The sequence below is a fragment of the Hemicordylus capensis genome, chromosome 6 (assembly GCF_027244095.1).
Source record: "Hemicordylus capensis ecotype Gifberg chromosome 6, rHemCap1.1.pri, whole genome shotgun sequence".
NCBI classification, from domain to species: domain Eukaryota; kingdom Metazoa; phylum Chordata; class Lepidosauria; order Squamata; family Cordylidae; genus Hemicordylus; species Hemicordylus capensis.
In genome coordinates, this window is record NC_069662.1 from 19095045 (window position 1) to 19108125 (window position 13081).

Here is a 13081-nt window from a genome sequence, read left to right on the forward strand (position 1 = left end):
CACCAAGCCTCTCTCTCTCCCCAAGCCTTGCCATCCAACTTCCCCTTCTCTCTTTCTCTTTCTCTCTCTCACACTCCCTCTCACCCCTTCCCCATCCTCCAAAAAACCAAACACAGGAAGATCAGACTTTCAACAGCTAATGAACTCTCCCAGAGAGCTTCCTCCAACCCCTCCTCTTCCTAACTTCCTGATTTGTGCTTACTGGCTGGAAGAGCCTGTTCATCAAACTGCTCCAGCCAGCCAGATTGCTAGGGGGTCCCGCCCTGGTCCCACCCCCAAAGGACAGTAAAAATGGGTGAAAAAATACAGTTCCCTTGGTTTCAGGGGCTGTATTTTCAACCCAATTTTTACTTCCTTGAGTGGGCGAAGCCAGGAGCCGCCCACTAAGGATCAGAAGCTGGAGGAGCATGATTAGCAGCTGTTCCAGCTAAGAAGTTACAGGCATGAGGAGGAGGGTCTGGAGAAACCTTCCTGCTTGAGAGAGTTATCTGGCTGCTGGTAAGTCCAATATTCTGGGGGACCCTGTGTTTGTTTTTATTTTTGAGGGGAGGGGGCATAGCCTGCCCACTCCCCTTACTGGCTAGCTGCCCTTTGGTGGGAGAGAGAGAACATGACTGTGTGTGAGGCACTTGCTGGGTATGAGGTCTCCCTCATACTCCAAAGAAGAAATGCCCTCATACCCAGCATGAGTGTCACACACGATCACTTCCTCCTACCTTGTTTTCCCCTCACTAGCAAAATTGAGAGTGTGCACAGCTCCAAGACTGGATAGGACACTTGTCCTACCCAGTTACTGATTGTGTGAACTGCCTTAATGTATTGTGGCATAAACATTAATGGACTAGAGCTCACTTCATTAGATGCATGAAGTTTATGCTTAATATTTTGTACACACACACACACACACACACACACACACACACGTGGAAGGCGCACACACCAGTATTAAAAACCCATATAAACAGTGGGACCAAATGTCCATGAAATTCAAGAGGTATAGCTTTTGCCTGTATGAGGTTATAGGCATCACCTAATACAACTGTTAGGAGCATCAGAACATAGGAAGCTGCCTTCTACCGAGTCAGACCATTGCTCCATCTAGCTCAGTATTGTCTACAGACTGGCAGCGGCTTCTCCAGGGTTGCAGGCAGGAGCCTCTCTCAGCCCTATCTGGAGATGCCAGGGACCTTCCCAGAGCAGCCCCATCGCCTAAGGGGAATATCTTACATCTCACAACTGCAGTTCCCATTCAAATACAAATCAGGGTGGACCCTGCTTAGCAAAGAGGACAATTCATGCTTGCTGCCACAAGACCAGCTCTCGTGAATGGTCACTGTGCTTACATACATTTGAGCTTTACTCAGAATTGCTACAGACAAACCTCTTGCATGTCATAGTTATTTGCTCGCTCACCCGTTTACAGTTGCACTCTCTCTTGCTCTCGCTCTTCAAATGAGGATACACTTCATGCATCTGATCACCCACAAAACCTCTGTCACAACAAGGGACTATTCTCATGATCTTCTTCAGGGTAGGAGGAATGGCCAGGCTGGATTTGGGAGCCAAGCATACTCCTAATTGGCCATCATGAGAACTCTGCATTCAGGGTAGGAGGAGGGGGAAATGCTCATTGGTGAGCTGCATACAGAGGCGGGCGATAGTGGCGAGCCCAGACCTTGTACCCAGCTCCAGAGTGAGAGTGGGGGGGAAGAGCTCCCTGTGCCTCCCACTTCTGTATCCAGTTCACGGACAAGCATTTCCCCCTCCTCCTACCTTGATTGCAGAATTATCACGATGGCCCATCAGGAGTGTGCATGGCCCCTGAACCTAGTCTGGCTGCTCCTCCTCCTCCCCTGAAGAGTGATCATGAGAAAAGTCCCTACATCTCTTCCTTCTTAAAGTGCCACAAGATTCCTTGCTGTATTTGCTGCCATAGAACACCACAGCTCCTTCTCCGGGAGTTGGGGCCCTGTGGTCCGTATTTACCTGGGCACATTGAGCTCCCTTCCATGCGGTCTCCTCGAGGCTTTGCTAAAGAAGAATTTTATCCCGACTCCCACGGCTAAGGTGAAGCTGATGACACCACAGATGACGTACACGGTGCTGTTGGCGGGTTGCTTGCTCCCGTTGGTCATACCGGGCCCGCTGGTGACCGGGGTAGTGGTTGAGGCCGGGAGCCAGGGTGGGTTGTCGCGGCACTTCCCCTGCTCCAGCCGCCTGGACCGATCGTTGCAGCAGAAACGATACTGACACGTGCCGCAGCAGAACCGGTAGCCGCCAGTGGTGCAGTTGAAGGCAGCATCGTACTGACCCATGACGTCGAAGTAGCCTTGGCATGTATCCGAGGGTGGGCCCTTATTGTGAGTGGTCACGTTTGTGCTCGAGGAGGTCAAGCGCTTCAGGTGGGCCAAGAAGGTGGGCAGTCCCCAACTCTGGTTTGTGTGATGTGGCGCTTGAATGACAGCCAACGCCGGCCGGCCGGCCAGGGCTTCAAGGGCTGCGTAAATCATGACCGTCAGCAGCTGGTACATGGTGGGTAGGCTCAGTCTAGAAGGTCACGCCGAGTGGGCCAGCGTTGTGGTTCAGGTATAAAAAACACTTATAAAAGAGACCCGGGAAGAAAACGCTGCAAAGATATGGAAGACAGAAACGTAAGAAGAGCCCTGCTGCTGGATCAGTCCAAACACCCATCTAAGGTAACCACCCGTTTCCCACAGTGGCCAACAGGTGCCTCCAGCAAAGTCACAAGCAGAACATGAAGGCAATAGCTCTCATCCACTGTTGCTCCCCAGCGACTGGTGTTCAGTGATATACTGCCTCTGAACATGGAAGTTCCATATAGCCACCGTGGCTATAGGCCCACTGATAGGCCTATTCTCCTCCAAATTAATTTGCCTAATTCAGGGGTTCTCAAGATTAGGTCCCCAGATATTGTTGGGCTCCATAATCAAGTGCAGAATCTGGTGATTAGTTTTTAGGAGATTAGTCTTTAGTGATTAGTTTTTAGGAGAGTCTAAACTAGGAGTTCTCAAACTTGAGTTGTTGTTCAAGTACAACTCCCTTTGGCCACTGTGGCTGGGGGTAATGGGAGTTGTAGTCCAATAACATCTGGGGAGCCAAGTTTGAGGATCCCTGGCCTAAACTAAGCTATCCAAACCAATGGCCATCACCACATCCTGTGGTAGTAAATTCTGTAAATTAATCATGTGTTGTGCTGTGGAACTCAGTGAGCCTTCATTATCAATGAACCATGCTAATTTGTTGAGGCAGTCCAAAGAAAATACAAATCCCCAACCCGCTTCCCCTGCTGGTGGTAAAAATATAACAACAAACAAAATAAATGTTTCCTGTTCTTTTTCAGAGGCCCTCCTTTGGGTTCCTCCACAGGCCGAGATATGGCGGATGGGTACTCATGATGGGACTTTTTCAGCAGTGGTACTCAACACTTGAAACAAAATCTGTAGGGAGGTGTTACACCCCTCATCACTGCCTGCTTTTAGGCAATGAAGACAGGAGGCTTGTTCACACGACTGTTAATCTGCAGTTGTCCGAGAGTCAAAAGCAAAGTCAGAGGAGAGGAGAGAGATCACTCACATGGGAGGCAGGCACAGGTTCCGACACTGTTTCCTCCTACCTTGGTAATCCGCTGGGTAAAAGTGCTGGGTGGGACAGCACTGTCAGAGCCTGTGCCCGCCTCTCACTCCATCACTTTCCCCTCTTCCAACCTAGCTTTTAACCCACAAACGGCCAAAAATCGGGAGCACACACAGTTCCTGAAGCTGAGTAGGACACTTGTCTTACCCACTTAACGGTTGTATGAACAAGCCTTCAGAAGCCTTTTGCCTTCAGCGGCAGAGTTTGGGGTACCATTAAATGATTTACTGTTTATTATTTATTTATCACATTTGTACACTACCCCAAACTTTCATCTCTGGGTGGTTCACAATAGCATAAAACAAGTTAAAATATATGCAAAAACTTAAGACAATTTAACAATTTAAAAATCATCCACAAATTAAAACATTAAAATTTTAAAGAACTGGAAAAGCTTAGGTGAAGAGGTGGGTTTTCAAATGCTTTCTAAAAATTGTCAGAGATGGGGAGGATCGTATCTCAGTAGGGAGCGCATTCCACAGTCTCGGGGCAGCAACTGAGAAAGCCTCTCCCTGTGTGGCCACCAGCTGAGCTGAGCTGGCGGCAAATGGAGATGGATCTCTCTGGACGACTTCAATGGGCGGTGGGGCTCATAATGGAGAAGACGTGCTCTTAGATACCCAGGGCCTAAGCCATTTCAATGTAAATCCTGCTTTAAAAAACAACAACACACAAACCAAAGTACAGAAGGTGGTTTGCAACATGATTAAAAGAATGTGTTACAAAAACAAAACTGTGACACCAACATTGTGATTTAGGCAGCTTTTCCCACAATGATGGGGTGTGAAACCAGGTATCTCTTGCTGGTCAACATCCAGACTAATGCTGTGCTTGCACAGCAAACAAAGTTGAACTAGTGTAAGGCAGCTGCATAGCAACATAAAATCATGGAGATGTTTGAATCCACTCTTGCGCTCTTGTGCAAAAGTTCCCTGCAAAACATATGGGGAAGAGAGGTTTCACAACAAGAGAGGTTTCACCACCTTTTGACACCAGCGCAAACACGTTTGTGGAAGTATAGCACTAATCTGGAGGCAAGGTCTAATACAGTGCATCTGGATATAGTACTTCCTTGCACTAGCACATGTTTGCGCACAGGCAGCATTCGCTTGGATGTCAGCCAGGCACTGTTTTTAGAACTGATTGCTGAAGTGTCACCGTTTCTGGGTTGTTGTTGTTTTTGTTGTTTTTTTGGTAATACATTCTTTTAATCATGTTGCAAACCAGCCTCTGTACTTTGGTTAAAAAAGCAGGATCGACATTAATGAGCAGTAAATAATTTAATGGTACCCCCAGCTCTGCCACTGAAGACAAAAGGCTTCAGCCCAGCCAACCCTGACAGCTTGGTTTCCATATTCAATTGCACAGGGTTGTTTTTTTAACGCCTTTTATTTCCTCTTTCCCCCATATTCAGCTATTGCCCAAGTGAAAGCTAGCCGTAAGGCTTCTGCTCTCCTACACAGGAATCTGTTTTCTCATTTGAGCAGAGAACAAGGAGTCCCACTCTCCCCTAGCAATGAGCAGGATAACCTTCTCCGCTGGCTTTTAGGCAGAGAACATTTTTCTGTGGCTAAATTCTGCCAGTGCTATTGCAGATATCTCTTTTGCCACAAATCCAGCCCAAATCAACGGTCAGTTCTCGGAAGATACCAGCAGGCAACAAGTTACAGATGGTGCGGCAGAGAAGAGAAATCAAAGTTCTGTCCCAAAGTGAGAAGAAATATGAGGAAGACGAAGCAAGCTGTGCATCTGCCACTTGGCAAAAAGAAGTAATAGAAAAACCACAAAGAAAGTGGAATTGCTCATATGCCTTATTTCAAAAAAGGGATACAAATCATACCTGCACACATACTGCTTACTTCACATACTTCATGGGATGCTCACTTTACAAATTACATTATGTATTTGTATGTATGGAGTGGAGATACGGTGTGCTCACCCACTCTCTGTGAGCTTTCCCAGACAGCAGGCTTTACAGTGGGTTTACTGGGAGACTTTATTGTGAGTCTGAAGTTGCACCAAAAAACGGAAGCAAAAAATGGACTTTTTAACACCAGATATATATCGAGCTACACTCTAACGTGCAATAAAAAACCCAAATCGTGTGTTAAGTGCTCCCTGATAGCTCTGCAGGGGCTTTGGGGTAAACTTGGCCAATATGTTAACGCATCTGCTCCATTCCGGAGAAGACGCAAACTAAAAGTCGGGTGTGAAAAACCTCTGTGGCATGCAGAGGATCCTTAGCCCAAGACATGGATGAATAGAGCCTAGAGCCAGGAATAGCCCTCTCATGAGGTAAAATGAGGCGGTTGCCTGAGGCAGCTTGCCTCATGAGGTGGTTGCCTGAGGCAGCTTGCCTCATGAGGTGGTTGCCTGAGGCAGCTTGCCTCATGAGGCAGTTGCCTGAGACAGTTTACCTCATGCAGCAGATTACTGAGACACTAGCAGGGCGGCGAGATATTCCCTCCACTGCTGCCATCAGAGCAGCTCTTTGGGGCTGATATGACTCTTGCAAGCTTTGCAAGGAGCACCTCGCCTCACCTGGCAATGCTTGCGAGAAGCATGAGGAGATTAAAAGAGGATGCTAGGAACCTCCCTTGCCTGCTGTCTGCACTGCTTTCAAAGTTTGCAAGGGTCAATTCTGAAAGAGGGCTGGCCTCAACCAGGGACGTCAGGCCAGGCAGCACTTGGTGCCTTACCTCAGGCACCACAGTACCTTGGGACATTCCTACCTAGAGCCTTACTAACAGGTTCAGTGTTCCCTCTAACAGGGATTCCCAGATGTTGTTGACTACAACTCCCAGAAACCCCAGCTACAGTGGCTTTTGCTTGGGGATTATGGGAGTTGTAGTCAACAACTTCTGGGAATCCCTGCTAGAGGGAATGCTGAACAGGTTAGGCTCAGCACTTGTACAATCTGTGTACAGTGGACACATATACAGATCTGTATGCAGGTATAGTTATTCACATGTTATGCAGAACACAGGTCCAGCAGTACAATTCCTATCTGTATCTTGCATTTCAGGGAGCCTGGACCCAGATTCACTTCTAAAATGGACGCAGGTAGTTATTCAGACAAAAACATATACATGTATAAAGACATCTGAATGCAGGTACAACATAATGTCTGAATAGAAGTTCTGGGATTCTGTAAAAATACCCATACTTTTGAGTCCCGTTGATTTCCTGTGACCACACAAGTGTGGACATAAGACATCAGAGAACCCCTGGATTAGGCATTTCCACATATGGCTGATAAAAGCTTCTTGGCTGTGCCCAATTAGTTTACTTCATCAAAAGTATTTTATAATTGTTTATAAAAAGGTGCTTTCCCACTATAAGCAGTACAATACTAATAATGCAAATAATAATGATGATAATGCATAAAAACTACAGCTGCAACATATTGTCTATGAATCTTTGGATGAATTAAGAACTTGTTTATGAAAAGATGTCCCCAATTAATTGGTAATTTAAAAACATAATTATTTGTTAATACCTTATGAAAATGGAAGATGACAAGTTCCATTTTAAAAGAGGCATTCCTTCCTATACGAGAAGGAACAAAAAATGCCTTGAAGATAACACATGTGTTTATCACTTTAAAACAAATAATGTTTTCCCCCCCATTAGAATTATTAATTTTTATCATATACAAATGTGTGTAAGATCCCCTTGGAACAAGGACCTGTCGTCTTCTTCTTCTTCTTCTTTTGTAAAGCATCATGCACACAGGTAGCACACTATTATTTATTTATTTATTTGTTTATTATTAGTAGTTATTTAATCAAATGAAATGTATACAATTAATTGACTAAGATTTCTATGGGGATAAAGGTAAAGTGTGCCATTGAGTCGGTGTCGACTCCTGGCGACCACAGAGCCCTGTGGTTATCTTTGGTAGAATACAGGAGGGGTTTACCATTGCCTCCTCCTACACAGTCTGAGATGATGCCTTTCAGCATCTTCCTATATCGTTGCTGCCCAATATAGGTGTTTCCCATAGTCTGGGAAACATACCAGCAGGGACTCGAAATGGCAACTTCTGGCTTGATAATCAAAATGAGGATCAAACTGAACAGCACATACTAGTTAAAATATAACTTCCTAGTACCTCCATATCCCCATATCTACCAGAGGAAATGATTAATTCTCCACACATTAAAAGCCTGATGGAATAGATAGACTTTCAGCCACCACCTAAGTTTGAGGGATTCAGCCTAGCAGACCTCTCTGGGAGCATACTCCGCAGTTTTGGGTCACAACAAAGGAAGTCCTATCCCAGGTGACCTTAAACTTGACCTCATAAAGGGGAGTCCAAAGATGTGCCTCCCCAGGTGTTGTATAACTTGCCCCTTGAAACAAGCCGGGCATTCAATCTAACAGGAAGCCAGTGCAGAAAAGCTCAAACTCCACGCCCAATCCTAGTGAGCAGTCAAACTGAACTTGAAAGCACGCTAAGAAAGCAAGAGCTGTTTTTTAAAAGAAGGAAAACAGTTAATAATTAACAAACTAAAAAGCCAACTGTGTCTGGAAGGCCTGCCTTAATAAAAATGGTTTGACCTGCCTCCTGTGAAAGGACAAAATGCATTACTTTAAATGCGTAGTTTGGTACCTGTGTGCTAGTTTTTTTAGAGAGAAATAGGAGGCACACAGGGGCCTCCCATCCCAATCAAGGCCATGGCAGGGGCAAAGGGTTACAGTCCTCCTTTCCCCCATGTTGCAGTCCTGATATGGGTTATACTCCCTTTGCTTGCTATTTATTTTTTTAAAATAAGCATGCAAGCACCAAACAACATATGTAAAGAAATATATAGCTTGACTCCGTCAAATATCATCTTGTAGGAGAAAGTTCCACACACCTGGGGCCACTATAGAAAAGTCCCTGTTAGACACCCAGACTATTGTAGGTCTTAAGAATTACACATCTGTGCACGACCTCAAAACAATCCTTGTTTTCTACAGATCTTTTCCCCTTGGATGCAGATGTAGATTTATGAGATTGTTTGGCTTCTAAGTCCCCTGCTAACTTGGCAAAGAGGCACCTTTTAATGTGGTGGTTCTCTTTATTTAGTAGGGGGAGAGTAACTGGCCCTATCCACCCCCAGCACAGTACCTCCAGTGACTGTTGCTGGGGTCTATCTTATGTTTCTTTTTAGACTGTGAGCCCTTTTGGGACAAGGATCCATTTTATTTATTTATTATTTCTCTGTGTAAACCGCCCTGACCCATTTTTGGAAGGGTGGTATAGAAATCGAATTATTATTATTAATTATTATTATTATTATTAATACGTAAAGAGCCATGCACACAGCTGGTTAGGGTTGCCAACTAGGGACTTTTATAGCAGACATATGACTATTTGGTGGACCAAATGACTCCCCCACCCCCCACTTAGGAGAAATAAATACTATTTTTGGGGCCAAACTTTCCTTGTGCGTGTATTGTGGTGTCCGAAGCTCTGGGAAGCAGCTGAAACATTTTATTTGCTCAGCACACTTTGCTCTCATGAGCAGCTTCTCTTGAGCTGCTTCCTTCCCCTTCCTACTGACCATCCATCCAATGGGGAAGCCAGAGGGGAGGTTCTGCTTCAGTGGTGGCAGATTGCAGAGCCACAAGATGTAGGAGCAGGGATAGGTGAGCCCAGCAGGTGCAGCTTGCTTCATTCATGTGGTGGCAGTGGAGGTGGTGGCAGTGAGAAGTTAGCATAGGGTTGCCATATTCAAACTTCTCAAATCCAGGTGGCCTGATTTGCATGTTATGCAAATTATGCAGCAACTAATTTGCATTTTTAAAATTTATTTGACAGATGTGTACTTTCCTCTCCTACTCTGCCCTCCCACGTGATTGGATCCCAAATAAAATCCGGGCAGTGCATTTGAGATCCGTGTAAATCCGGGTGGAAGCCGCCCAGAGATGTAAGTTTGGGCGGAGTATAAATTTGATAAATAAATAAATAAAATTTAGCAGCCAGGCAGAGGAGCTAAAATCAGGGGGACATGGTAACCCTAAGTTAGCAATTAGCTAACTAACTTTACTCAGCAGTTACCCCTGCTAACGGACTAAAAAGGCACTTTTAAAAGTGTTGAATCTCTTCCGCTTATCATGGAGGCGCGTTCCAGATTACACGCTACAACAGTGTCACTAGTGTCTGTTAAGTGTGCTTCCGTACTGCCTGTGTTTCAACATCGCAGTCCCTGTGTTGTCAGCAAGGTGCCGTTCACACTTCCAATGCCTTCTTTCGGATTTTATCCTTGTGTTTTAGCCCTACAATTTTGCATGTGCGTCGCAAAAAAAAAAAAAGCTGTATTTTCCCGTTGTAGGAGGGTTGCGCAAGCTAGTTATGTTTTCAAAACAATCCTGCCAAATTCAAATTCAAATTCATTTATTTACAGTACAAGACCAAACATAACGTACATACAACAAGCAGCAATAATACAATTATCAGAAGAAGAAAAAGGAAAAGAAAAAAACACAGAAAACATATCAATTAAATTTAGTTAAAACATTTCTTATTTTTATAGCAGCTGCACAAAATCTGGCCGTGGCCAAGGTAATTCCCTTGTGCCGAACTGACAGGAAGAGCTTAACATAGAACTCATCCTGGTGTCCCAAAGATTTGCACAAATAAGGTTCAAGCCAGGAGGTGTGGATGGCTTTGTAAAAGGTATGGTACAAAAGCATGTGCAGTTGTCTCAACCACTTCTGCACCACAGGGACATAGTCGATCCTTATAAGGGACGCCCTTATACCTTCCCTCCAAAACCATAGATGGCAGGACATAAAATCGAGCCTGGGAGAATGCTCTCCTTTGGGTCGGAGCAGACAAGTACGTAAGATAAGTTGCCGGAAGTGGGTAACTTGAGAAGTAATCATTATAAGCTCCAATAGAGACCCTACTCAGGTCCCTTTGTTTCTCCAGGTCCCAAATTCTCTGTTTTAAAACTTTTTTGACTGAAGCCAAGCTGAAGCATTTTTCTGCTGAACAGCGTGTAATCTGGAAAGCGCCAGGGAGAGCAACTGGCCCTGTCCAACTCCAGCACAGCATTCCTTCATTGGCTGATGCTGGCGTTACCTTGCGTTTCTTTTTGGATTGTGAGCCCTTTGGAGACAGAGGCGCACCTTATTGTTTATTTTTCTTTTAAAGCCACGGTGAGGCCTTCTGTTGAAAAGTTGTATAGAAATGTTTATAGGGAACAGCAAGCGAGGGGGAGACGGTGCACGCACTGCTGCACCAGCATGTGAAGAGGCTGGCTCTGTAGTTAGCTGGCTACCCTGCCTCCAGCCAAGAGGTGAAGTTGCTGGCCTGGCTGGGGAGAGCAGGCTGGGTGACCCATGGGGGAAGGAGGACAGAGGACTCTCTCTGTGTGGTAAACCTAACCAGGGAGCTATTCGCACATGGCTTCATGCTGCAGGGTAAATGTTGAGTGAAGCCACTTCAGATCACACTCACGGCATTGAGGGGAGCAGCCCCTCTCCTCTGCTCTCGGTTTTTGTTTTTGCAAGTTCACATGGGATGCCTCCATGATGGGGGTGGGGGGGGAGAGGGAGAAATTACTAAAGAACTATATCTGCATTTCTAAAGAGAGTATCCCTCTTATCATGCTAATGATTCTGCTCAGTGCCTCTCCCTACTTGTTCTGGCATTTCCAGAGCTTAAAACCAGCATTTTAAAAACCCAGAAATACATCAAGATAAGCTAGAATTCAGAAAACAAAGCCTGATTTGTTGTGGAGTGGGCCCAAAGACCTTGAAGGGACTTCGGGGTAAGTTTGGCTGGTGTGTGAACGCACACACTCTCTTCTGAAGGAGATTCAGGGTAGAAGCCCTGTCTGTAAAGCCTCCAGGAGAATCTACGGTTAAGAAGCAGAGGCCCGGAGAACTCTGCACCTACAGAGCAGACTGAGCAGACATGCAGCTCACCTGGCTAGGGATGTGCTCAAACTGGTTTGGCTCCTCTTTAGGGAAGAGGAGCACCCACATCCAAACCAGTTTGGCGGAGCGGGGTTCCGTTCCTTAAAAAAACAGGTAAGCAGGTCCTTACGTGCTCCTCCGCTGCCCCGCCACTTTTCTGAGTGCAGCACTTGCTTTCCAAAAGGGTGTCGCTCCCAGCAGCCTGCATGTGGCGTCAGCGTGCGCATGCGCGGCGGCCATTTGTGTGGTCACAACATCATGCTGACCACACACATGGCTGCTGCTCATGCACAGCGGCCATATGCGTGTTGACGCCACACACAGGCTGCTGGGAGCAGCGCTGCAGCCGCGTACAGCCTTTTGGAAAGCAAGCGCTGCACCCAGGAAAGCAGTGGGGCGTCAGAGGAGCAGGTAAGGACCTGCTTACCAGGTTTTTAAAGGAACCGATCTCCACCCCGCCTGAGCCAGTTTGGGCACATCCCTACACCTGGCCATCAGCTTCACAGTGGTAAGCTATATTTATTCTCAAACTATCCAATTTTTATCAAAATATGCTTATGATATAATATCCTTACCAATAAACATATGCAAAATATGCACATCAATAAACATTTGCAAATTTTATGCAAAGTGGAGACTTTTTGTAGACTTTGTGTATGTGAAATAAGCCCTCTACTTCCACTTTTTTGGTGATGGATATCAACTTTTTTTGTCATCTGGACCTGGCAACTCTACTCTGAAGGAACTTACATTTGGGGTGCTACTCTACCAGCCAAAGTTTGCAGAGATCCCCCCGCCCCAGCATGTGCTGCATTCTCAGAGGAATTCTGTGTCAAATAAAAATGCAGGGCACTTGCTGGGAGCAAGCCTAGCTCCCCTAACCTGCTGCAAACATCAAGCTCAGAGAGAGACGGTACTGTGCAATGCATCCCATACTGCAACCTCACAACCTTGCTCTGTGTAACGGGAACATCTCCATCTCTGTTGAGCCCCGGGGCCTTCCTGGTGTAGCTGCTTGCCTTCCCATCCACCTCTTTGACAGAGCGTGAGGGACCCCTCCAGGGCAGTGACAAACTGCAGTGTGGCTGGAACATGTGGTGTCATTGACTTGATCAAGGTAACAGGCCTGCGAAGGCCTTTGGCAGCTGTGTGTGTGTGTGTGTGTGTGTGTGTGTGTGTGTGTGTGTGTGTAGAACTCAGTTTTATCTCCCACGAACAGAAACCAACATAATGTGACATGGTTGAAGGGGATTTGTCTAGGCTGCCAAGGTACCTATCAGTGTGAACAAAGAAGTGCGGTGCAGGGTGGAAGAATCAAGCCTAAAACAAAACCCTGTATTCTGCGCTGTGACCCAGAGTGTGTCTCCGTGGATATTCTGCCTACCAGCCAGTTCAGCTTTTTAGCACCCAGAAAGGGCTGCTGCTGTTTACTTGTATTTAATTCATTTGAGCATCTAGCTTCTTCCATGCTTGCCTGTGATAACAGGGGCGTAGAAGCAATGTTGGACAAAAA

At 46.0% G+C, this 13081-nt stretch overlaps 1 protein-coding gene across 10 annotated transcripts in view; it reads right to left on the minus strand.

Moving 5' to 3' along the window:
- SHISA7 (shisa family member 7) overlaps positions 1-13081 on the minus strand; it is a 110881-nt gene that overhangs the window by 24565 nt on the left and 73235 nt on the right. For 9 of the 10 annotated variants that reach the window (XM_053266444.1, XM_053266440.1, XM_053266443.1 and 6 more), the window contains one exon: positions 1987-2626. In XM_053266444.1, coding sequence (XP_053122419.1) covers positions 1987-2531 — 545 coding nt within the window. In that variant the 5' untranslated portion in view covers positions 2532-2626. Of the gene's footprint in view, positions 1-1986; positions 2627-7153; positions 7204-13081 lie in introns of all 10 variants that reach the window. The other variant, XM_053266446.1, reaches the window with a different exon arrangement.